This window comes from Hypanus sabinus, chromosome 15, assembly GCF_030144855.1.
Source record: "Hypanus sabinus isolate sHypSab1 chromosome 15, sHypSab1.hap1, whole genome shotgun sequence".
NCBI lineage: Eukaryota > Metazoa > Chordata > Chondrichthyes > Myliobatiformes > Dasyatidae > Hypanus > Hypanus sabinus.
This window is the reverse complement of record NC_082720.1, coordinates 42,300,872-42,327,266: the sequence shown is the minus strand read 5'-3', so window position 1 is coordinate 42,327,266 and position 26,395 is coordinate 42,300,872. Positions and strand designations below refer to the sequence as shown.

The 26,395-nt window shown below is 40.0% G+C and overlaps 1 protein-coding gene across 1 annotated transcript in view; it reads left to right on the top strand.

Annotated features, from left to right (window-relative positions):
• The first annotated feature begins 2,216 nt into the window (after nt 1–2,216).
• The window catches only part of LOC132405150 (glutamate receptor ionotropic, delta-2-like), a 497,754-nt gene continuing 473,575 nt past the window's right edge, over nt 2,217–26,395 (top strand). The window contains exon 1 of the mRNA XM_059989852.1: nt 2,217–2,685. Coding sequence (XP_059845835.1) covers nt 2,544–2,685 — 142 coding nt within the window. The 5' untranslated portion in view covers nt 2,217–2,543. The remainder of the gene's footprint in view (nt 2,686–26,395) is intronic.

Genomic DNA, 26,395 nt, shown 5'->3' with positions numbered 1-26,395 from the left:
GCATATCTGTCTCAGCCAAAGAACCAAAAAGAGCAATCAGAGGGTTAGTTTCTAAGTGGCAATTCAGAATATGGGATAAGTTTAGGAAAACATCTCTCCAAAATTTCTCTAGACTAGGACAGGTTCATTCCATATGAATAAGAGAAGCATCACCACTTTTGTACTTATCACAAACAGCACTTATGTTAGCGTAAAATCATAACAATTTAGATTTGGACATGTGAGCCCTATGTACAATCTTAAACTGCAAAAGACAGTGGCGAGCATAAAGAGAAGCAATCAGAGGGCATGCAAACTCTACACTGACAGCAGCTATGCTAATTCTTCCACACTGCTGCCATCAGGAAGAAGGAACAGAAGCATCTGGACTCCTACCACCAGATTCAGGAACAGTTATTACTCCTCAACCATCAGAAGGTGGCATAGCTTTACCTAATTTTTGTCTATAATATTGGGCAGCTAATATTAAATGTCTTATCTTCTGGTCCTTTTTTCATAGCCAGTCTGACTGCCCTAAATGGGTAGCAATGGAGTCAAACTCTTCTAAAGATCTCTCTATTTCTGCACTTCTTGGATCTGCACTCCCTTGTAGTTTGCCTAGACTAATTGTTAACCCTCTTGTCAGACATACTCTGCGAATATGGGTCCAGTGTAGGAAATTTAATGGTTTCCATGGTTTTTCCCTTTCTAGTCCTGTTTTACATAATCATCTTTTTTTTTACCTTCTATGCACAATTCAACATTTCATGATTGGTACAGAAAGGGCATTAGGCATTTCGAAGATCTTTTCATTGATAATCGCTTCTCATCTTTTCAACAATTCTCTGCTAAGTTTAATCTACCTAATGCCCATTTCTTTAGGTATCTCCAAATCAGACACTTCATTAATCCTTTATTACCCAACTTTCCTGAGATACCTGAGAAAAACGCTGTGGACTTGTTTCTTTCTATTAATCCACTGGGTAAGGGCTTAATATCTTTTATTCGTGATAAATTAGTGTCTTTACGGAGCGCCCCCTTTGATAAAATTAGAATGGCATGGGAGCATGACTTAAATATTTCCTCATCTGATGTGGTCTGGGACTCAATTCTCAAGTCAGTTAACTCAAGTTCTATTTTTTAGATTATTAAAAGGCGCTAGTTTCTTCGGCCAGGGTCTACCAAGATATTTTCTGGATTTACTGGCCAAGTTGGCTTTTCGGTACAATTCCAAGGTAAAGCAAATCTGGGTAGATTTAAACCAGTTCATTGAATGTGCATATGTGCACGGGTGTCTGTTGAATATTATGGACTACAGAAGAGAAATCCAAAGTTCGTGTTACTCGTTCTTTAACGGTGCCTGAAGAGAGTTTTATCCAGCTTTAACCGGAACGTTGCTAACTCAGTATCAACCGAAGAACGTATTTATATCTCAGGCTGGACTTCTTCCATTTTGTGAGTTATCGCACTGAATTACTTCTGGCTTTGTTTCTCACCTGCCAAATCCATTCAAAGGTATATCATGAATAAATTGTCTTTCATTTGTCTAAATAGTATTTTCAGATGACGTCATGTGAAACGAGATCAATAGAGCAGTCTCGGCTATTGATCCTTCCCCATTGGTGCAACAGAAAATGCCCATTAGTTACTAAGTTTGTTGCTGCCTATTTTAATTAGTGTGCCTTCGTCCCCAAATGACGAGATTGCGACCGCTATATTGCACAAGATTCCTATCGTTGTTTTTTGATCTCTCTGGTTTTTCAATTCGAACTGTAACTCATTCAAGTAAACGCGTATTTTAAATGAGGAACAGTAACACAAACGTCTTCTGGGGGCTAAGCGGTCACCAAAGCATAGAAGGCGTTCAGTGTTTTCAACATGCCCGCTTTGAATGCTGCTAACAACCCATGACGAGTTTCACATGAACCCAAGGCATTTCTGCGTGTCCTATTCCGGAAAATGCTGCATAACGTCAATTTTACTAACGCAAATGGAAGATATTGGCAGTCAGTGCCGCTCATTGCTGTGTGAATGCAAGCTATCTGGCGGCTCATGTTTTTGACCGATTTAAAGCAATGATCTGAGGAGAGAGAGGCGGCTCGTACCTCCGTTTCCTTGCCGAGCTCTCTTCACACAGCACAACGCACGAGAGACGAATAGTCTCTGCAGACGGGCTGCAAGTGGATATTGCACTGTTACTCCGCTCTGGCTGCTCGGATTTCGGGTATCATGGATTTTTCGCCTCTGACTGACATTGAATTTGTAGCAACCAGTTACGGTAAAATACATTTGTTTTGCAACATCGTGAACGGCGAGCAGGGAAGTAACGAAGCTGCCCTTGCTGAATCGCGCAGATTTCAGCTGTAGTTTGGTTTACCCTATCGTCACTTGGTGTTTTCAGTCTTTGGAAGAGTGAAATCGAAGGACACGTTATGTACATGTTATTTATTTTTAAAAATGCAAGCAAAGTTCTAGAAGTGGATTGTCAAGCAAGAAATAGGCCGTTTCAATAGAAGAAAAGGTTTTAATTGATCAATACATTTAGATCACAAGGTTTCGCTTTCATGTTATGTGCTTTATGCAGCGGATATCGGCTGTCTTCAACTGACAGTATAAAGGAAATGGAAGTTTTCGCCGCGCTATTTGTGTCCATCGCTTGGATCTTATGTGCCGACACTGTAGCCAGTGATTCTATCATTCACATAGGTAAGGAAGCACTTTGTTTGTCTTTTTAATGGTGGCAAACGTAGTGAGGCTGCTTTCCACGAGTAGAATGAGCATTTATTTACGTCGTACGTTGCCAGCAATCCAAGATCTAAACTAGCACTGGTCTTTAATACGGATTATAATTTAGTCTGTATGAAAGTCACTGTATCGCCCAATCAACGCACAGACTAATTGATAATTCTGCTTTATAGTTGCTATGTGGAGTTTCAATATTGAGGTTTCTTCGTAAACTTGTGGCAAAATATAGCTATCAGTGTTTTGTGTGTGTGTGTGTTACGTTGTATTTTAGATAAATTGGTAGGTTAAAATATTGAATCAGATTCTGTAGCAGTTCACAGAACGCATTAAAGTGTTGGGAAATCCCCTTGGATATACACTTCATTAATGCGTGTACGTATTCAACGTAGCTGGAAAATAGAATAAAGATCTGGTGCAAGTTGAGAAGGTTAATTTTTCAATGGCTCGTGCTTTACGAGGTGCTGATTGCACAAGGTGAACGGGGCCTGGAGTTTTCCAAACGGAGATCGATAGTCAATGGAGAGCTCTGAATTGAGTAACCGGGCCTCGTCAACTCCATTGCAACTGCCGATCATGCAAACACAAGTCGAAAAGCAAACTGAAGCGGAAAGGAGAGGGAGGAAAAAGCGGGTGAGATTGGAGAGGACTGACGCAGCTGTCTTCTGCTGAGATCGCTGTACATTTTTACAGTAGGCAAAGTAAGCGGCCGGTGCATCTCGCGTTAGAAGTCCGGCGCTTCGGTGAATGCGGGCAATTCAGTGCGAACCCTTGCACAATGAGAGCGGGACAGCGCAGCGTTCAAATCCTCCCTATGCGTACACCGAAAGTGGGGTACAAGTATAATATTTCATAGGAAAAGGGGACCGCTGGCTCTTGTTTTATTCATTCGGTTATCGGCTGTGGATGTCATTGCTGAAACACGGAACCGACCCCAGTTACCCTTGAAGGTGGTGGCTGAGCGGTCTTCTGAACCGTTACGCTCAGCCAGTTTAAGGTATCCAAGCTTAACTTGTTCTGTAGGGGAGAGAGATCGTGGATATAGAATACTGTAAAGGAAAAGCGACGTGATCCAAGTTGGAGAGATTCTGCGAGAACTGATTCAGCGCTGCTGATGTTCTCATGCGCCTTCTGCCCTTTATACTGTTTCTCCGGTGTAGCTTTCAGTTTGCGAAGTGCTGTAGACAAAGCCCAGGAGTTCCGTGTAGTGCATTTAGTGGAAAGTACTGCTGTAATACGAATGCTAACATAATGTTCAGCGATAAAGTTGTAGGTGGAGCTCGGAGTGCATAACAGCCAATTTATAACAGCACGATTTATAATGAGCCGAATTGTCTGCTGTAACCAAACATGCATGAAATGACACTGAGTAAAGGAGAATAAAAAGAGTAGCTACCAGATTTCAGAAATTTAAAATGTCAGACGTTTCCCACTCCAAATGCTACGAGTCGTCGAAAGAAACCAAATGTTTGATGAGTACTTGGTAAATAGTTAAGATTCCATTCTCATCCCCAACGTTTATAACAGTACAGAACTGGAGGTAAAATAATAACAAATGTGGAAAAGGAAAACAAATAATTGTATAAAATAATTAATTGGTTAATTAATGCACGTTAAGGATGGTAAGATAAAGGATGCATCATAGGTGCAACATATGGGAGTTTACAGGTGACTGACTCTGTAATCCAGCGCAAACACCCTTGTGCCACGTCTTTGTGGCCTGAGGGATTTTGCCTTGTAATTGATTGCAAAATACCTGGAAGAGCACGATTCACCTTGATGTTTGGATGGACTTCAATGGGTCTTCTGAGTTCATAAGTGGTTAAGGGGTTTGATTGCAAGTGAAATGGGTAAGAGAACCAAGAGGATAGGATTTGAGCACCTCAGCAATTGCAATGGTCCCAACAGAGTTGAGGTTCTATTGGCTGCAGGGTGGATGAATTGGCTGACCATAACAACACACTGGAGGAAGCCATTGAAGAGGAGAAAAAAACATGACTGTTAGTAAGGTCAGTGTAGGGAGGGGATAAACTCTGTTCTCTGCAGTAAAGAGTAATACTGCAGATGGCCAACCTCCAACCTGTTAGATATTTGCTTAAGTTTGGGGCAGGAAGATCCATTCATGTGCTGCTAACCCCAAGAAAGAGCCTCTGCACAGTTATTATGAAGATCTAGACACCAAAAACAGTGTCAATTCAGATACTTTCTACATTGTGACCTGGCCCATATACAGTTGGCAAAGGAGAATAAGTTGGAGAAAAGGCTGGTGTGGAAATGGGCTTTAGTTCATGGAACATTGGCACCAGTACTAGTGAATGTGGAAGCTGTACAATTGAGATTGTCCATATCATGCTGGGCCAGCACTAGAAAGTCACATAACTAGGGCTGCAAAGGATATCTAACATTTTAAAATAAATGGATCAATGTTGGGATGCTCTCATAAAGTATAAGGGAATGTTAATGCAAAAGAGGAAGCCATTAGGATGGGAAATGATAAAGAGAATTAAACAGGAAGAATATCAAATGTATATATTTCAGCATAATTCAGCAACCAGACTACAAAGATTACAAAAATTAAAGATTAAAGAGTTTGTGCTTTCATTTCATCTGTTCTAAAATAAAACAGATCAAATGAGCGCACAACAGAAAGAAGTATGATCTGATGGCCATAACAAAAAATATGTTTGCAGCATAACATAATTAGGACCTGAATACTGAAGGACACATGATTCTTAAGGGGATGGAAAGTTATAAAAGATGGCAGAGTGGACCTGCCTCACAAAAGAGAAGGATAACCAGAGTTGAAGAAACCAGGATGCAGAAGTGGTTTTAGGTGGGGATGCAAACTAGATCAGTTTAGAAGTTGCTTGTGGGTGTGTTGCATAATAACCTCACTGTAGGTCAGAAGGAAAAATAAGTAAAGATAATTTATTAGAAAGTTAGGACAATAATCACCATCAACTTTGATCTCCACATATACTAATAAAAATTGATGACAAACAAGAGAATATCTGCAGGTGATAGGAATCCAGGCAACACACACCAAATGTTGGAGGAACTCAGCAGGCCAGGCAATATCTTTGGAAAGAATAAACAGTTGACATTTTGGACTGAGACCCTTCATCACAACTAGAGAAAGAAGATGAGGAGTCAGAGTAAGAAGATGGGAAGAGAGGAAGAAATACAAGGTAATAGGTGAAAGGTGAAACTGGGAATGCAGGAGGGGTGCAGTAAAGAGCTAGCAAGTCAATTGATGAAAAAGATAAAGGGCTGGAGAAGGGGGAATCTGATAGGAGATTGATGAGCATGGATAAGAGTTCATAACTAATTTAGATAATTTCGTAGCAGTATTGTAAAATGGCATGAAATTAACTAAAATCTCACAATGAAGGAGTTTGTAGGTAACAATAAAGATAAGATGATTGAATTTTACACTTAGATTGAAAAAGAGGAGAATGTGTCTAAATCTAATATTTTGAGCTTAAATAAGAGCATTTATGAGGCTATATAATCAGAACAAACTGGACAAAATTGGCAGTTTAGGCTGAGAGACTGGTCAATTGAGATGCAATGCAGCCATTTAAGGGGAACTTTGCAAATTCACAGAATAGGTATACAATATTCCTAATTCCATAGCCCATGCATAATTAAAATTTTTAAAGGGAAAGCAGTTATATGAGCTAAATCAGGTGGCAGTCCAATAAACTCTACAGAAAGTAAAAGCAGAAGAGACTGACTAAGAGATTAAAATGGGTGGAAAATTGGAATGAGACAAAGGTGGCCAGAAATCTGAATATTGACAGTGAGAGCTTGTAAATCTTGAGAAGAAGTATCAGAATTGACAATATGAGCTTTGGTCTGAGAGTGTGAGTCTGGGAGAGGAATAATAGAAAACAGTGGGTGAAATAGGTTTGTTGCATCAGTCTTCACTATGGATGACACATGTAATGTCCTAGAGATAACTGTAATTCTGAAATTGGAAGGCAAGAGTACTCAGGACAATTGCAGTTGTTGATTATTTTCACATGTACCAAGCTACAGAGAAAAAGATTGTCTTGCATACATGTCAGTACCTCCAGTTGAAATCTGTTTTTGTGTATTTCCCCCAAGCTGTCAGCCTGTGGTTTTGTATTGCCATGTGCTCCTGTCCCTGCTCCTGCTCTACTCCGGTCCCTGTATTACTGAGTGCGCTGTCTCTCATCTGTTTCTCATTATTACCTGTATTGCTGCCACCTGTGACTCATTGTGCTCCACCTATCATCTGCTTCTCTTCATCTGCTCAGTGGATTCCAGTCCTGTGATTTCACCTGTTTGTTGCCTGAGCCTTTCCAGCATTCAGTTCTGTACTCTGTCCATCTGAATATCAACTCTGCCTCTTTCCTGATTCTGATTTTTGGATTTCTCTGGGTGTTTTGATCTCTGCCTGAACTTTGTTGCTGACTTTGTTTGCACCTCGGGATTTGTTACTCAATTAATATCACTGTGTGCACAGTACTGGGTCTGTGATTGGATCCCTGTTCCAGCGCCTTGACAATACTTCATATAGATCAAATTATTAAGCAGTGCATTGAAGCAATAAAAGGTAAATTAATAACATAATGCAGAAAAAACAGTTACGGATGATGTGCAGTGTAGATGAACTATAAGGTGAAAGATCATAATGAGATTCATTGTGAGATCAATAATCCATCTTAACATGCTAGGGAAACAAAGTTCAAAAGTTCAAGTTGAAAGTAAATATATTATCAATGTAGATACTGCATATGTCATCATATACTACCCTAAGATTCATTCACTTTAGAACAAATCCTAAACTCAATGAAAAGCTACATACACAGACTGACAAACAACCAATGTATCAAGGAAGATTATCTGTACAAGTACAAAAATAATAAACAAACAAATAAATAAATAAATATTGAGAACATGAGTTGTTGAGCCCTTGAAAGTGAATCCGTTATTGTGGAATCATTTCAGAGCTGTGGTGAGTGAAGTTATTCACGCTTATTCAGGAATCTGATCATTGAAGGGTAATAACAGTCCCTGAATCTGGTGCTGTGGGACTTGAGGATCCTGTACCTCCTTCTCGATGCAAGTAGCGAGAAGAGACCAAAGGCTGGATGGTAGAGGGGTCCTTGATGATAGATGCTGCATTCTTGTGGCAGTGCTTCTTGTAGATGTGTTCAAGGACAATAGGACATAAGATCAGAATTAGGTCTTTTAGCCCATCATGTCTGTGCCAAATGGTGAAGAGGGCTTTGCCTGCAATGGATAGATTGGGCTGTATCTCTCAATTTTTGTAGGCCTTCTCATTCCTGGACAATGGTGATTCCAATCTAGACCTTGTTGCAACAGTCAGGATACTCTGCATCTATAGTAGTGTGTCAAAGTCCACATGTACGAAATCTGAGTAAACGTCTAAGAAAGTAGAGGCACTGCCATGCCTCCTTTGTAGTGACACTTACTGCTAGTCCCAGGACAGATCCCAATATGATAATGCCGAGGAATTTAAAGCTGCCAACCTTATCCACCTCCTATCCCTTAATGAGAAATGGGTCAAGGACCTTCAGTTTCTCCCTGCTAATAATCAGCTCTGTGGTTCTGCTGACGTGGGGTGGGAGGTTGTTGCTGCAGTAATCAACCAGATTTTCAAGCTCCCTCCTTTATGCCAGTTCATCATTACCTTTGATTCAGCCACAATAGTGGTGTTGTCAGCAAACCTAAATATGGCATTGGAACTGTACTTAGTCTCAGTCATTGCTATATTGTGAACAGAGCCAGGGGCTAGTTACAAAGCCTTGTGGTGCATGTATACTGATGGTAATTGTGGTTAGAGAATGCATGTTTATGAAGTAAGTAGGAATACTGTCAAAAGGGCTATTGCCAGAACAATTGAATATAAAAGTGGGAGGTTATGCCTCAGTTAGATAGCATTAGTGTCCACACTATGATGCACTGTACAATGATCTTTGTGTTATGGCCATTTGTAGTATGGAAATTTGACCTTACAGAATTCACAAATTGCAGCCTAGAAATCTAAGATATGTTTAAAAATAAACACAGGACAGCAATTTTTTTTGAAAGTGTTGCTTTGTTTTGTTTATGATAGCTTGAAGCGGAACACAAATATAATTTCAGACTACTTGCATCATGTGGGAATTTGAAGAAACAAGAAATTAACTTTTATTGAATATAATGTGTTTAATTGCATTACCACGCTGATGCTTTGCAACAGTTCAACTAAACTAAAAATGTTTTGTTGATGATTTTCACTTGTACTTGGTGCTTGAGGCTTCTCGGTTAAGTGTCCAACAATAATTTGCTTGCATTGATGGATTCCATTTGCCTTGACGCTGTTTCTTCATGATCACAATGCCCTGGTGAAAACTTACACCATACACGTCATTGACAGTGCCAAGATTTGCAGGAATGAAGTCTAAATGGCAATGCAGAAAATCAGTCTTTGGTGACATGTTGCATTTCATGGCTTTGTATGCTTGAAGCATGTTGTCAACCAGCTGCATGTAGTTTGGTGCTCTGTAGTTGCCAAAAAAAAATTCAACAACATCCTTGAATGCCTTTCATGTGATTTTCTCCAGTCCCACTAGAAGTTCTTCAAATTGCCTGTCATTGATGTCCTGTTTGATTTGTGGACCAACAAGATCCTTAATCTTAGCATCAGTTATCTGACTTGAATTATGAATTGAATTAACAAATACAGTTGTTTTTTAAAAAACATAGTGCGTGATAGAGAAATTCCATAGTGATTTTCATGATCAGCAGCCCAAAATCCATAAGATACATGCAGAAGTGTTCAAGAAGCAAAATTTTTGTTTTCCAGTGTAACAAAGTAATAAAATTCACTCTCTTGGAATTTCTGTGGAAAAAAAAAGGAAAACACAAAATTTAACTTTTTACTTACTTCCCTTTCTTGATGCAGTGATGATCCCCAGGTTTGATTTTATGATGGCAAGAAGATCATCAAGAAAGTAGTAGCAGGCGGTCATTCATGTTCATTGCTGATCTGAAATGTATCTATTAAAAAAGTTGTAAGTAAATTTATTATCAAAGTTCATGTATGTCAACATAATAAATCCATAGAATAATAATCATAAGAGAGTTAATGAAACATCGCACCAACTTGTAAACGAAAAAGTCTTCAGATGCTGAAAATCCAAAGCAACACACACACAAAGTACTGGAGGAACGCAGGTGAGGCAGCATCTACTGAAATGAATAAGCAGTCAACGTTTCAGGCCGAGACATTTCTTCAAGACTGGAATGGAAGGGGGAAGATGCTAGAATAAAAAGTTGGAGGGAGGAGAAGGAGGATAGCTAGAAGGTGATAGGTGAAGCCGGGTGGTGACTGGTGACTGGTGAGAAAGGAATCTGATAGGAGAATGGACCATAGGAAAAAGGGAAGGAGGAGTGGACCCGGGGGAAGGGATAAGCAGGAGAGAAGAGGTATGAGCCCAGAGTCAGGTGAGAAGAGGTTAAGAGCCCAGAGTGGGGAGTAGAAAAAGAGGAGGGGGAGAGAAAAATTTCTTTACCAGAAGGAGAAAACAATATTCATGCCATCAGATTAAAGGCTACCCAGATGGAACATAAGGTGTTACTCCTCTGCCCTGAGGGTGGTCTCATCTTTGCACAAGAGAAGGCCTTGGACCAACATATCGGAATGGGAATGGGAATTGGAATAAAAATATTTGGCCACCGGGAACTTCAGCTTTTGGCAGATGGAGCAGAGGTGTTTGATGAAGCAGTCCCCTAATTTATGATGGACCTCATCAATGTAGAGGATGCTGCATCAGGAGCACCGGACACAAAAGAAGATAGCAGCAGATTTGTAGGTGAAGTGTTGCTCACGTGGAAGGACTGCTTGGGGCCCTGAATAGAGATGAGGAAGGAGGTAATTAGGCAGGTGTAGCACTTGGGCCACTTGCAGGGATAAGTGCCAGCAGGGAGATTAGTGAGAGGGACAGATACTCAAGGGAACCATGGAGGGAGGGAAAACGGAGGGGGGAACGTTAAGATATGTTTGGTGGTAGGATATATTTGAAGATGTGGAGAATGATGTGCTGGTTGCAGAGGCTCATGGGGTGTTAAGTAAGGACAAGAGGAACTTTATCACTGTCAAGGTGGCAGGTAGATGGGGTGAGCATGGATGTTTGAGGATTGGAGGAGTTGTGGGTGAGGGCAGCATCAATAGTGGTGGAGGAGAAACTATGTTTGGTAAAGAAGAAGGATGTCTTTGATGACCTGGAAAGGAAAGCCACATTCTGCCAATAGATGTGGTGGAGACAAAGGAGCTGAGAAAAAGGAATAGCAATTTTATAGGAGATAGGGTGTGAAGGGGTATAGTCAAGATAACAGTAAGAATTGGTAAGTTTACAAAAAATGTCAGTTGACATTTTGTCTCCAGAGGTGGAGACAGTGAGATCGAGAAAGGAGAGGGAGGTGTCAGAAATGAAAAAAAGTAAATTTAAGGGAAGGGTAGAAGTTAGAGGCAAAGTTAATGAAATTGACGAGCTCAGCATGGGTATAGGAAGCTATCAGTGTATTAGAGGAAGAGTTGGGAAGCATTACCAGAGGAGGCTCGGATCATGGACTGTTCTACATAAAACCCCACTGCTTTCCTTGGCTGTGTAAATCTAGGGAAGATGCACTCCAGTCCAGTCAAACCTGTGAGATAGAGACGGCTCTCCCACACTAAACACTGGTTTGTGTGGATGCTGTGTAATTTGCTACCCTGTTACAACTCAGTGCCAAGAAATAACAGACAGCATATGGCATACAATTAAAGGAATTATATTTATGATCCTTAACTAAAGAGTTAGTAAAGGAAGAAAAATACAAAAAGGCCATATTATAATTGAACAGTCAAATATGCACAGTTGGAGCTCAACTCTTCTAAAAGTTCTTATTCACTAATCCTCAGTCGACTGTTGCACCTTGCTGCATGGAATTACAGACCCCCACCAGGTCGAATCCTACAACTGGTTGTCTCCAGTGTCTTCACTCTTCATCTCCCGCTGAAGAAAGGACCCCAGCTCACACTGGTGTCAGGCATACTACACAAAAACCCGCTCCCCTGATTGGATGGCTCACATTCCAAAGCATCCATTATCTCTAACCATATTCCAAACTTTGCTTCTACAGAAAAACTATTCTGTGAGCAGTGAAACTCTCCCAGGCTGCTGCATACAGAGCCTACAAAATGGCAGGCATAGCTGGGACCCATGCTGGTGCCCATGGCTACCTCTTGAGTCTGGAGAAAGTTGTGGAGCTGAAGGAAACTTGGGCATCCTACCAGTGTGCTAAAGACAACTAACTGTGCAAATGCAAAAAGAAATAAATAATCAATAATAATAATAATAAAAATAAGCAATAACTATCAAGAACATGAGATGAAGAATCCTGGAAAGAGAGTCCATAGGTGTGGGAACATTGGGGCAAGTGATGTGAGTGAAGTTATCATTTTTGTTTCAAGAGCCTGATAGCTGAGGGGTAATAACTGTTCCTGAACCTGTCAGTATGAGTCCTCGGGCTCCTGTACCTTCCTGTTGACAGTAGTGAGTAGAGAGCATGTCCTGGGTGGTGAGAGCATCCTGGGACAGAGACTATTCATCTCTGTCAGTTAGAACCATCCTCCTTTTGTCTGTTATCACATCAGTTTGTAGAGATTCCTCACCCGAAAGAGAGTGTAATATGCTAAGCAGCAGGGAACTTCCTTGATTATATGAGTTGATATCATGAAATTTCACAAGTTTTTGTAGATGTCCAATGCCAGTTGTGCTCCACTATGTATACTTGGTTATACAAGTATTCTAAAATAGGTGTTTTCGTGCTCAGAGAGAAAAGAGATTAATAACCTGGGGAAAAGCTAGAAATGAGATTGCAATGCACTAATATTTAAAGGAAAGTTGCCTGAGTGTACATGGATGAATATATGAGACAGCTGTAGGGAAAATCTGAGAAAGCAACCATGGGAAAGAGGGAAAATCCTTTGATTGTTCTTTGATAGTAGATGTATGGAACTGTCTGATGTTATTTCAGTTCATGTACTGTTTGTATCTGCATATTGAATCAGGATTCAAGTTGGTTGGTCCCTGAATGTCTTTTTCTTACTACATTTCACGTTCTTTTGTGCATAAAATTCTGTCTTACCTCTGTTGATTGCTTTCTTACTTCTCCTGTGTTCTGGCTGTATTCTCGATATAAATCCCTTTAATGTTTCTCTGGAGTGTAATAGATTTACTCAGCTTTTGAAAAAACTATTACAAATACAGGCCAATGTACTTTGCATTTCAGCCAAATAAATAAATGTGTTCGCTATGCTTTCCAGTAGTCAGACCCCATTCATGTAAAATAAAATGGAATTCTATTAAGTTTCAATAATTGAATGGGTTGATTATTACTGTTAGTGGACAGCTGTTGTGTTCATTAGTTAATTTTTATACTGTTTACATCCTGCAGCACAGAGGCAATGTAGCTGTTGCTTAACAATTCATCTTGACTGGAATTTTTAAGAACTCACCTGCGAATATATTAGATGCTTACTTTAGAAATTGATTCATGTACAGTACAGAGCAAGCTTGATTTACAAACAGAAAGAAGCAGAAATTTAATCTAATAGATCCAAAATCCATTCACAAAAAAATTGACTCTCCAAGGAGTCCTTTTTTGAAGAGCCAATATGGATTACTTTTATATACTTTGGGATTCTATATTATATGTAGATGAAGTGATGCAATTGAACCCATGTCTTCATGGCAGAAGCACTGATTAACGTATACAGTTGAATGTTTGTCATGTAGAAATTGCCTCATTGTAAGATCACTTGTTTAAAAGATGCCAACTTAGCAAAGATATTCTGATGCTGCAAAAAAAAACTGTCATGGTTTTACCTTTGCCTTTTTCACTTTATTCTTGTTTTGGAAATTCTAAAATGAGAATTGCATCAAGGCCAAAACAGTGGGACCACAGCAAGATGTACACTTGTGTTCCACATTTTGGGCATGAAGAGAGTACCTGCTGGTATTTTCTAATCTCTTGTATGTCTAACGGTTTTAGCAAATGGTGAGAGGTTGGAGATTGGTGTTTTAAGTCAGGAAATGTTGACCAGGAGCAAGATACATAAGCTAGTTGAGTGGTGTCACAGCAACAACTTTGCACTCAACACCAGTAAGACTAAGAACTGATTGTGGTCTTCAGAAAGGTTAAGACGAGGGAACATACTCCAGTCCCCATAGAGGAATCAGAAGTCAAGAGAGTGAGCAATTTCAAGTTCCTGGTGTCTATATCTCTGAGGATCTATCCTGGACCCAACATATTGATGCAGCTACAAAGAAGGTATGACAGTAGCTATATTTAATTAGGAGCTTGAGGAAATTTGGTGTGTCACCAAAGATACTTGCAAATTTCTACAGAAGTACCGTGGATAGCATTCTAACTGGCAACATCACTGTCTGGTATTGGCATGGGGGAGCTACTGCAGGGTTTTGTAAACTTAGTTGCATCATGGGCACTAATCTCCATAGTAGCCAGGACATCTTCATGGAGCGATGCCTCATTAAGGACCCCCATCATTCAGGTCATGACTTCTGTGTTCTTGTTGCTACCATCAAGAAGAACGTAGAGAAAGAGCAATGCTCACAATCGTGATTCCGGAACAGCTTCTTCCCTTCTGCAGTCCAATTTCTGAATGGGCATTGAACCTATGAATACTACCTCACTACATTTTTATTTTTTCTATTTTTGCACTACTTATTTAATTTAACTAGTATGTATTTATGTGTGTGTATGTATGTATACACACACACACACACACACACACACACACGCACACATATATATATACACACACACACACACACACGTGCTTTATTTCACACTTTCCTCTATTATTATGTATTGCATTGTACTGCTGCTGCGAAGATAACAAATTTCGTGACATATACTGGTGATATTAAACTTGATTCTGAGGAAGTTAAATATTCAAATTGCTTATCTAAAACACTCCGTAGATGTTCTTTGGTTGAGGTTCTGCTTTCTTGAATGCATCAGTATTGTCCATCTATTCAGGGACGGAATGGAGATGCTTATTTTTTAGAGGTAGATTTGGAATTAATGTATAGGTAATGTAAAACAGCGATTGTGATCTTACATGTGAGGATATATTTATTAGAGAAATAAAGTGTGCTATTAGCTCCTGATTACAGATCCTACTGGATTTTTCCCTGCACTATTGCCATCACAATTCTCAGCAATTTTCATTGCAGCTCTAAAACCAACCACTTTGAAAGGCACCACTGTAAAGTAAACAAACTCCCACTGATGTGATTCAATTACAGCACTTTCATGATTACTCTGATAGTTGTTTAAAGGTACTTGTGTTGATGAAGTAGAATCCTTTGTGTGTTTAAGCCCTAGTACATTTATAGGTGTTGATCAGCATCTAGTAACAAAATCCAACTTGTTTGAAAAACAGTAGGATTTTCATCTTGACCACCTGTTGGAAACATAAGTCTTGGTGCTGACAAACACATCCTTTAATATATACACCAATACTGTTGATTTTATGGTTGCCTGACCTAAAAAAGACTGACTGGCATAGAGGGCAGATGTTACTATCCTTCACTGCTATCATTATTCCAGTAGCAGTGAAGGCTTGGTGAACTGACAGCAAGAAATAGCAAAATCCTGTAGTTGTCTCTCAGCTGTAGCATTAATGGAGACATTGTTCTGCTTCCGTGTCCAGATAAATGTTAGGTGAGTTTTTAACATCTCTTTGTGAGAACAGGGGTAAACAGTGGCCTCTCTAATTTGCTTATGTTTGCCCTGGTGACTGTGCAATTGATCATCTTCAAGTTCTCTGATAAAATCAATATGCATAAAGGTTGTTCAACTTGTGTAAGGGGTGGCTGATGCTGATTGCTATGAAATTCTTGCTGTAATTGATAAAAAAAACAGATAATAAGCAGAAATAAAATGAGTTTGGTGTGTGAATATGGTAGTTCAGTAGCAAGGCTGCTGCACTGATAATCAAAGGAGCATAACTTTATGCCGAGTAGTTGCATTTGTAAATTTGAACTTCTTAAGAAGTTTACTCTTAAGCTGGTACCCATAAATGAAACTTAAGTTGTCTTTTGTAATTAGCAAAAAAAATCTATTGATTGATGTCCATTGTGGAATGGAACCAAATGCTGTTTCTCAAAAATGTCCACATATGACTCCAATTTGTTGGGAAATGTGATCTAACTTGGCTAATTAGACATTTTTAAAACAGTGAGTGATGATAATAAATGTTAGTTTTGCTAATACTAAAATAACATTAATACGTATATAACCATAATGAATAAAGCATACCAATAATAAACAATAAGTCAGATAACATCCAAGGAGGGAAAAACAGCTGATATTTGAGGTTGATGACTTATCAAAAGAATGACAAAGAACAGTCTCAGTTCAGATGAGACTTATCAGGCTGAACCACAAACTGTTTATTTCTGTACGTCTATTGTTTGACTTACTGAGTAGCTGTGGGATTTTCCATTTTTTTTTTCAGGATTCCATCATCTACAATATTTCAAGTGCAGGTGGTAAGGGAAACTGAGGTTCAATGAAGCAATTGAAAATTGCAGTGCAAGTGATGCAATAACAAAGGGAGAAACAAATGCCCTAAAATGAAATGTTATGCATAAAATTGTACATTTGTTATTTTACAGAGAGTGGTGAGTGCTTGTAAACCACTTCCGTGAGTGCTGATGAGGCAGATGCATCAGGGATATTTAAAAGACTTTTAGGAAGGCCATAGATGAAAGAAAAATGGAGGGCTATGTGGGAAAGAAGGGTTTGATTGATCTTGGAGAAGAGTTGATTGATCGGTACTTAATGATGGGCTGAAAGGCCTGCACCGTGCTGTATGTTCTAAATTCTATGAGATGGATTATACTGCTGACTACAGCTTTGTATATATACATTCAGATGTCTTGAAAGGATATGGATGGAATGTGTCATCACTACATTGTGGCATTTGTTTCCCAGCAATTTTTACATGGTCACTAATCACTGGAGTTGTACTTCAGGTGAGAAGTAAAATAACTTGAAGCAAAGTAAGGATTTCTTGTCATGAAGTGGTATGCTGTGCTCTGCAATGTATTGTCTGAAACAATGTTAAAAGAAAATTGAACTGTCCATTTCTAAAGGGAATTGGATATGTACTTGAAAGGAAATAAAATGGCACAATGAAGACAGGCAGTAGAGCTACCATGGTCTATCTTTGATTCTATAATAATAAAAAGGTCCAATCTGCTTATTTGGTAATGCTTCTAGAAAATGGGCATTTTTTAAGTAGTCATATCACTGGTTCCAAGCTTGCCTTTTTATATGCAAGAAATTATTTAAGCATCTTATCACAATATTTCATTGTACATTGGGAATGCACAGATTGCCTGCCTTTTTTCCTAGGCACTGTGCAAGACAGGAGCATAATATGTGTGTCTGTATAAATTAACCAGAAACCATTGAAATGATTTATTCACAACAATCATAACTTTTTTTGGAATAAAAATGAGGCAGCAAGATGGTGCTAGTGAAAATACTACATTTAAAAAATGGAACAACATTATATATGACCGCTAGGCCAAACTTCCTCCAGTGTCTGATAATCACAAGTTTTTCAGGTGAGAATCTTATGTGTGGGTGAGACAGTGCCCTCCTCCCACTAGGTGAACTCTAAATGTCAGCTTCTGAAAAACGGGGGTTTAAAGTTGAACTCTGACAAGGGGGGAGTGATACCTCACGTCTCTCTTTAGTGTCTCTACCATAGAATGCAAATCATAAGATTAAACGAATCTCATGGTTTGGAGGGTAATTATATTTTTCAAATGTATCATTCAGATTGAAGAATATAAATGGCCTTTGGCTGTTCATTTGCTTTGTTTAGTAAGCAAGGCTTAGCCTAAGCCAGTATCATAAAGTGCATTTGGCTTTGTTTTATTTTCTCTCAAAGCTGAAATGCTTTCTTTTATTAACCAATTAACAGAGTTAATTAATTGGGATATCACCCAATGGCAAACTCAGTCACACAGCTCCAGTAATCTGAGTTCAATCCTGACCCGACCGGTGCTGCCCATGCGCAGTTTACATATTGTATGTGGACCTTGGCTTTCCCCTGAGAGGACCAGTGTCCTGCTTAATATGGTATCCAGCTGCAGTAAATAGCATTTAATAAACAGGTGAATGCTAGAACCTGGGGGAGGGGATTATGTTATAAAAATGTGCAAGTATAAAATGTGTGTTGGGGGGTTGGTCTGGATGGTGAGAAAAAGGCCTGTTTCTGTGCTTTGTGTCTACTTGATAGCGTAAGGAGGTTATTCGATTTGCCAAAGAACAATCCAGCCTGTCCCCCTCTCTGCCCTCTCCCCATTGCCTTGCATTTTTTTTACTTTTCAAATTATTTTTCAGCTCTCTTGAACCTGTCTATATACTACTATCTCTGTGATGCACCATCAATAACTCTCCGAGATGTGTGGCGAGATATAGGCTTTTATTGGCTGGAAGAAAGAACAAGCAGCAATTGACCACCATACTACATCCTGGAGACTGAGGCCAGGGCTCAGGGTCCAATTGCCTTTATACCGGGGTCTGTGAGAGGAGCCACAGGAGCAGTCAGCGGGGGGGTGGTGTGGTGGGCGTGACCAGACAGGTATATGTAGTTCACCACACCCTGGCAGTGCAATCCAGATTTTGCTACTCACTGCGTGAAAACAAAACAAAATCCTCATGTCCTTGGCAATTTTCTACCAGTCGCCTTGAGAATGTTTCCTGTGGTTTTAAACCACTAACTTGTAGAGTCACAGAGAGACACAGCATGGAAACAGACACTTCAGCCAGACACTTCAACGCTCCAGGCCTGTGCTAACCATACACCATCCATTTACACCAGTCCTATATGATCTCTCATTTTTTTATCTTCACCACATTCTGTTTAACTCACCCCAGATTTTACCATTCACCCACACTCTAAGGGTAATATATAATTAACCTACTGTCCCATGGGTATTTGGGACTTGGGTGGAAACTAGAATAACAAGTGAAAACCCACATAATCACAGGGAGAATGTGTCGACTTCACAAGCTCAGGATTGAATCTGAGTTTCTGATACTGTGAGGCAGCAGTTCAACTAGCTGCACGATGGTGCGGCACATCGTTGCAATATTAGCTCCCATAAAAATCTGGAGATTAGTGCAACAGTCTTACTACAAAATTATGAGACACTTTAACCTTCAGATTGGTTAAATCAACCTTAATAAGCTGGACAATAAATTTAAACAGCATTGAGGAATTGGTGGGAAGATGGGCTACTTGATTTGTTCACTGAGAGTTTTTAGGTACCGCAGTAAAGGAAAGAGCTGCAAGTGTAGGTCCTTCACAGGAGAATTTGTCAAATTTATAAAATGCCAGATGAATTAAATAATTACTTGAGTCAATCTTTACAAAAGAAGACATGCACAAAGTCCATATATATTAGAGAATTAAGGAACTTCATCAAAAATATGTACTAGAGAAGTTGATGAGTTGGAAAGCGGTTGAATTCAAAGGACCCAGTGACTGACATCACAGAATCTTAAAAGAAGGTAGTTTTAAAGATGATGGAACCTATGGCTGATCATTTTCTAAGAAATAACACTGCATATTAGAAAGAGGATTGAGCAGAGCCAGCTTGGATGTATGAAAGGAAAAATAAAACACCGGTGATTAAACAGATAGCTCTTTGAGGATGTAGAACAGATGAGTTTGAATCAGAGGTTGTGGTGCATTTGGACCTTTGGAAGGCATTTGCTAAGGTCCTAAATAGTAATACATGGAAATGCACTGTCATGGATTGAGAATTGGTTGTTGTACAGAAAACAAATATTGGGAATAAATGTATTGTTTTCAGGTTATTTGGCCATGAATTGCAGAATGCCACAGTGATTGATGCTTGGACCCTAGCATTTCATAATCTCTATCAATGATTTGCCTGAGGGGTCCAAGCTTACTGGCAATAATAAACCAATGGAATTGTGAGTACAGAGAATGTGAAGTGGCTTCAAGGGGATAGAGACAAGCTAATTAATTGGCAAATGGAAAATACTGTTGAAAAATGTGAGGTTATCAACTTCAGTGAAATAGAGTTTTTGTTAAATGGTGAGCGATTTAATAACGTAGGGCTTAATTGCAGGTATAAGAAGTTGTATTATCTTCCACCAGTGAAACCAGTTTCCCTCCATCTACTCGAAGTTTGCTCTTCATAATTTTAAACACATCAGATCCTTCTCATAGCTCCTTCTGTTCTGAGGAAAACAGTCCTAGCTTCTCCAATCTCTGCATTAAAGTCACTCATGCCTCAAATAATTTTACACCTGTTAAAGCCTTTGCACCTTTCCTAAAGTGTTGCATCCAAAAAGGGACATAATATCTATCTTGTGATTGAACTGCATAGTTATATAAAGATTATTCATGACTTCCAAGACTCTGTGCCTCTATTTATAAAGCCAATGATCCAATAGGCTTTATAAGTACTTCAATGACTTGCCCTGCTAATCTGAGCTAGACATATAGTCTCACAGTGCTCTCTGTTCTCGAATCATTTTTTAGTATTGTGCCATCTAGGTTATATTGTGTTTTCTCATTCTTCCTTCCAAGTGTAACACTTCACGAATCTCAGCATTAAATCTATCTGGCACTATTCAGTAAGTCTGTCTGCATCTCCTTGAAGGTTATTATTATTATTCTCCTCACTGTATACACTGTATCCAAGTTTTGCATCATCATCATCATCAGAATTTGAAACTGTGCCCTATACATCCCAGTACAGATCTTTAGCACATATTAAGAAATATGGTAGAGCTAGTACCGACTTCTGTGGAATCCTGCATTCAGTTGCCATGGGCCCACTAAATAACATTTCACTTCTGTTGTTTGTTTCCTGTCCAGCCAATTTTCTGCACAATCCTTTCTATTTCATGAACTATATAACATAAATTATTATATCCATTTTAAAAACAATTTGTAATTAATATCAAATGAGTGTGTTATAGCATCCTTATGATTATAATATTAGAGCTGAAACAGAGTTCAAATTCAACCAGTCAAGTAAGCTGTGGTAGCAGTTTGCTGCAGAAAGTGACACTCTTGGGGTAATAACTGATAACAATAAGGTCTGGTAATGGTCATTTACCAAATAAGAAAATGGAAGAGTTGTAAAAAAAAATTGTAAGATGCAATGTAAGACTTATAGGGTGTGAGAAATTAATAGAATGAATAGGTACATTTAATGTCAGAGAAATGTATACAATATACATCCTGAAATTTTTCTTCTTCGCAAACATCCACGAAAACAGAGTGTCCCAAAGAATGAATGACTGTTAAATGTTAGCACCACAAAACCCCCCTTCCCACACATAAGCATCAGCAAAGCAGTGATCCCTTCCCTCCCCAACCAGCAAAAAAGCATCTGCACCCTCCACCAAGGACTCAAGCATGCAGCAAAGCATCAATAAAGACACAGACTTGCAGTAACCCAAAGACAACTCGTTCACCCAGTATTCGACATACTACAGGCTCTTTCTCTCTCTCCCAAATAAGGGGAAAAGAGGTGTCCCTGTTTCACAGCGAGGGGGGATACATAACAAAGCAACTCATTGATTTATGGTGTTAAAAGTCTGTTGTGTCACTTTTTCCGAGCACTGTGCCCAAAGAACTCGGGTCTCTGGGCACACAGCCAGCAGCCAGCTCACTACATACAAACTTCCATCTCCCACGATGTAGCAGGCGGCAGCAGCACCGGCCCTGAACCCACTTGCCTCCGGAGACATGAAAATCTGGCACGCTGAAGGTGTGCTTGTCTTCCAGGCTGCATCCTTGGCATATTTAAAAAGTGGCCAGTTGTGAGGCCCTGAGAGCGGGTCCCATTTCCGTAATGTAACTCCAGATCAGGGTCTTTAAAAGAACCTTGAAAAGGAAAAAAAGTGATATCAAAGATAGAAATAGAGCTGTTTCTGAAGATGCGAGCAAACGAGTCACCGCTAGACGACCTCGCCATTAATCAAGCTCTGCCCTTGATTAAGGTAATTAAGGTAATTTCTAAGAATAGAGTGTAGAATTTAGATTGGAGACTTGTGTAGGAAATACCTTTGTGCACAATGGGAAAATGCAATGTCTTTTCATCTCTAGGAATATAATTCAAACTCAATTCACATTGATGTACTGAACAGTGGATTTCAGTTAATTGGGACACATCAGGAGCAGTACATTTTGCCCCAATTAAGCGGCTGCCTCGCTTAGCCAAAGTTTCATGGAAGCAGTTAAAAAGGTATAAACAAGGTAGACTGTTGTTTAACTGAGTGAAAAATTAAGTATTTAAATTAGCTACAGAACAAATTAGAATACTACTGATACTCCTACAGTACTATAAAAATATGTATTAGTTCCTGATAGTTATCAATAAAGGAATTCATCCAGTATATGCTGTCACTACACGGTCACTTGATTGACTGTAAATGAACAAAGTTAGAATAGATTAATTGACTGCCTTCATACATTGTTTTCGATGATTGCATCCTCCAAGTATTCATTTTCATTGTAAAATTCAAGATCATTGTTGGTCCCTTCAAATTTTTATAGTTCTAATTTGTTGAAGCAGTAAAGTTGTTTCATTTTCTCCCTTGTCCGTTCCTGCCATCTTCAAACCTGAATAAGACCATAAGACTTAGGAGCAAATTTAGGCCATCCGGCCCATCGAGTCTGCTACGCATTTCAATCATAGCTGACCTTTTCTTCTATCTCCTTCTCAAACCCAATTCCTAGCCTTCTCCCCCTAACTTTTGATACCATGTCCAATCAAGAACCTATTAATCTCTGCCTTAAGTGCACCCAACAACCTGGCCTCCACAGCTGTATCTGGCAACAAATTCCACAAATACACCATCCTTTGGCTAAAGAAATTTCTCTGCATCTCTGTTTTGAAATGGCACCCCTCTATCCTGAGGCTGTGCCCTCTTGTCCTAGTCTTTCCCACCATGGCAAACATCCTTTCCACATCTACTCTGTTTAAGCCTTTCACCATTCAAAAGATTTCAATGAGATCCCCCCTCATCCTTCAGAATTCCAGCAAGTACAGACCCAGAGCCATCAAACATTCCTTGTATGATAACCCTTTCATTCCTGGAATCATCCTTGTGAACCTCCTCTAGATCCTCTCCAACGCCAGCACATCAGGTATATGGAGGAATTTAAGATGGGGGGTTATATGGGAGGCAGGGTTTGAAGGTCAGTACAACATTGTGGGCTGAAGGGCCTGTAATGTGCTGTACTATTCTGTGTTCTATGTTCTATCTTTTCTAAGGTGACTGTCCCAAAACTATTCACAATACTCAAGGTGAGGCCTCACCAGTACCTTATAAAGCTCTTGCTCTTGTATTCTAGACCTCTTGAAATGAATGCTAACATGGCATTTGCCTTCCTCACCACCAACTCAACCTGCAAGTTAACCTCCAGGATGTTTTGCACAAGGACTCCCAAGTCCCTCTGCATCTCAGTGAGCAAAGCAGTTCTGAATTGTCTGACCGCTTACTTCTCACCTACTGTCAATGACAAAAATCACTGCTTTTGAACACAAACATAGCAACTAGTGCTATGTTTAAAAAAGGGTTCACTCTCAGCACAGTGTAGAATCCAACAGTCACACAAGTGCATGCGACTGACGGTAGTTAGAAACTGTTAGGCACAGTCTCTTGTCCCAATTGAGTGCATAGTGTCCCAAATAAACAATGGGAATCCTGACTATTTTCTCAATTAGTTTTTTCCTTTAAGAGTTGTCCCAAATAAACGGCTTCTCCGATTAACGTGAATCCACCAGAATCCGCTATACTAAAAACAAGCACTCTCTTATGCAAGTTTGTTAATTTAGCTCTTAATGCTGATAGTACAAAGTTTCTCCTGGTGAACACGTAAGAATGGGTTGTAAAATTAAGCGCAAACTTAAAGAACAGCTGTAATTCGCTATTCAATTACATAACTATTTCATGATGCGAATGTATTAACAGTTCTGCACACAATCATTATTTGAAATTTTCCATTGAATTACTTTGGTGTTGAGCACTGACACCCGACAAGTGACTGCAATCAAAGGATGTAATGGAAATATCAATAAATCTGCAGATTATATTTCACAAATTTTACATAGATCTTAATGCATCATTGAGAAGAAATACAACTGCAATATATATAACATCATTAACGTTGTAACTGTGCAGTGCATTTTTGTGTAAGACAGCCTTTAAGACTGAATGGCCTTGATAATTTTTTGTGCTGGACACTGCTGTTGGTTGTGAGTTACTGCCTTCAATAAAAGATGTTCTATTGATAGCATCCTATTTATTTATTTGTGCAAGCAGCAAAAAGAAAACTACATCTACTATATTGATGACAAGTTTGAGACGTTTCTGCTTCAAGGAGGAATAATAATCCATAGTAAAGGAAAAAAAGAATGGGGCAATGGATGTGACAGCTACGTCAGTGAGCCAGAGAGGGCTGAGTTAACCCAACCATATAGCTTGTCAGTGGAAATGCTCTCAAGGCAAGTGGTATTGTTGAGGTCCCATGGGAGAATACGGAACAGAGTGATGTTATTTTATATGGGAAGAAGAAGTTGACATTAATGCTGGTCATCCGGTTAAAGATATGAAATTATGTTGAGTCTACTACTGCCAGGAAAACCAGAGGCCCTATGTGAGGATCAGTTGAAAAATAAGTTGGGGTGTTTTATTCCAGGATTTAAAAAAAAATTGAGTGACTCACAGTCTAAGTTTGAAAGGTCCATTCAGCGGCCAGAGAAAGAGATGGTTTGTTTAAAGACTGACAAAAAGTGCAATCTCTGTTATCTATAGACTGGTCAATATTGGGTTAGTAAATGTGCCTATTGGCAAATGGGAGAATTGAGATAAAACTATTTAAAGTTATGGTAATGCTCCCCAACTCTTCCTGCCCTACATTTATCTGGTGCTGCTTTATTTACAGCTTGTCAATTTCATTAAATTTTTCTCCAGCTTTCACTCCATCCTTAAATTCACTTAGTCCATTTCTGATATCTCTCTCTCCCCCTCTCCCCCTCTCCCCCTCTCCCCCTCTCCCCCTCTCCCCCTCTCCCCCTCTCCCCCTCTCCCCCTCTCCCCCTCTCCCCCTCTCCCCCTCTCCCCCTCTCCCCCTCTCCCCCTCTCCCCCTCTCCCCCTCTCCCCCTCTCCCCCTCTCCCCCTCTCCCCCTCTCCCCCTCTCCCCCTCTCCTCCAGGTTATCAATTCCTACCGCTATTTTGACTATACCTCTTCCCACCCTGACTCCTGTAAAAATGCTATTCCCTTTTCTCAGTTCCTTTATCCCCACCACATCTGTTCCCAGGACCTGGCTTTCCTTTCCAGGGCATCAGAGATGTCTTCCTTCTTCAAAGAATAGCTTTCCCTTCCTCCACTATTGATACTGCTCTCACCCGCTCTCCAGTGCTCACCCCATCTTCCCGCTGCCTTAGAGGGATTGAGCTTCTCTTGTCCTCCCCTACCGCAGCATGAGCTTCTGCATCCAACATATTATTCCCCTCAACTTCTAATATTTTCAATGGGATCTTACTACCAAACACATCTTCACCTCCCCCACATTCTCCACGTTTCACAGAGATCACTCCCTCCATGATTCTCTTTTCCATTCATCCTTCCTCACCAATCTCCCAGCTGGGATATAACCTCGCAGGTGACAGATGTGCTACACCTGCCCGTTTACCTCCTCCCTTATATTTATTCAGGCCCCAAACAATCCTTCCAGTTGAAGCAACACTTCACCTGCGAACCTGTTGGGGTTGTCTATTATATGCAGTTCTCCCTTTTCAGCCTCCTGAGCATTGGTGAGACGCAGTGTATACTGGGGGACCACCTTGTCGAGCACCTGAACTCCAGCCGCCAGAAGTGGAAATTCCCAGTGGCCAAACTTTTTAATTCCTATCCCATTCCCATTCCAACCTGTCAGTCCACAACCTCCTCTTCTGCCAAGCTGAGGCCACTCTCAAGCTATCCACATAACCTCAAGCACAATTGCATGAATGATGATTTCTCCTTCTTGTAATTCTTTCCCTCTCCCTTCCCTGTTCTTCTATTCCCCATTCTGGCCTCTTCTTCTCCTCACCTGTCTATCACCACCTTCTGGAGCTTCCTCCTTTCCTTTCTCCTGTGAATCACTCTCTTCTTCTTCTTCTCTAGCCCTTTATCTTCCCACCCACCTGGCTTCACCCATCACCTGGATAGTCCTCCATCTCCTTCCCTACCTTTTACTCTAGTGTCTTCCCCCCTTCCTTTCCAGTCCTGAAGAAGGGTCTTGGCACAAACATTGATTGTTTATTCTTACAGCATTTTGTGTTTGTTACTCTGGATTCCAGCACATGTGTTAATGCTGTGGACATTATTTGAGCAAATAAAATAGCTACAATAATAAAGATAGAGCTTAAAGGTAAGAGGCATCACTGGTCTGGATACACTTCCAAAGTATCATGACAATGTGCAGTTTATTGTTATTCCTGTGACTTGTACGGGTGCCTCAGAATGACACAATCGTTCAAATCTCATGAGTGTACAATGTGGAAGA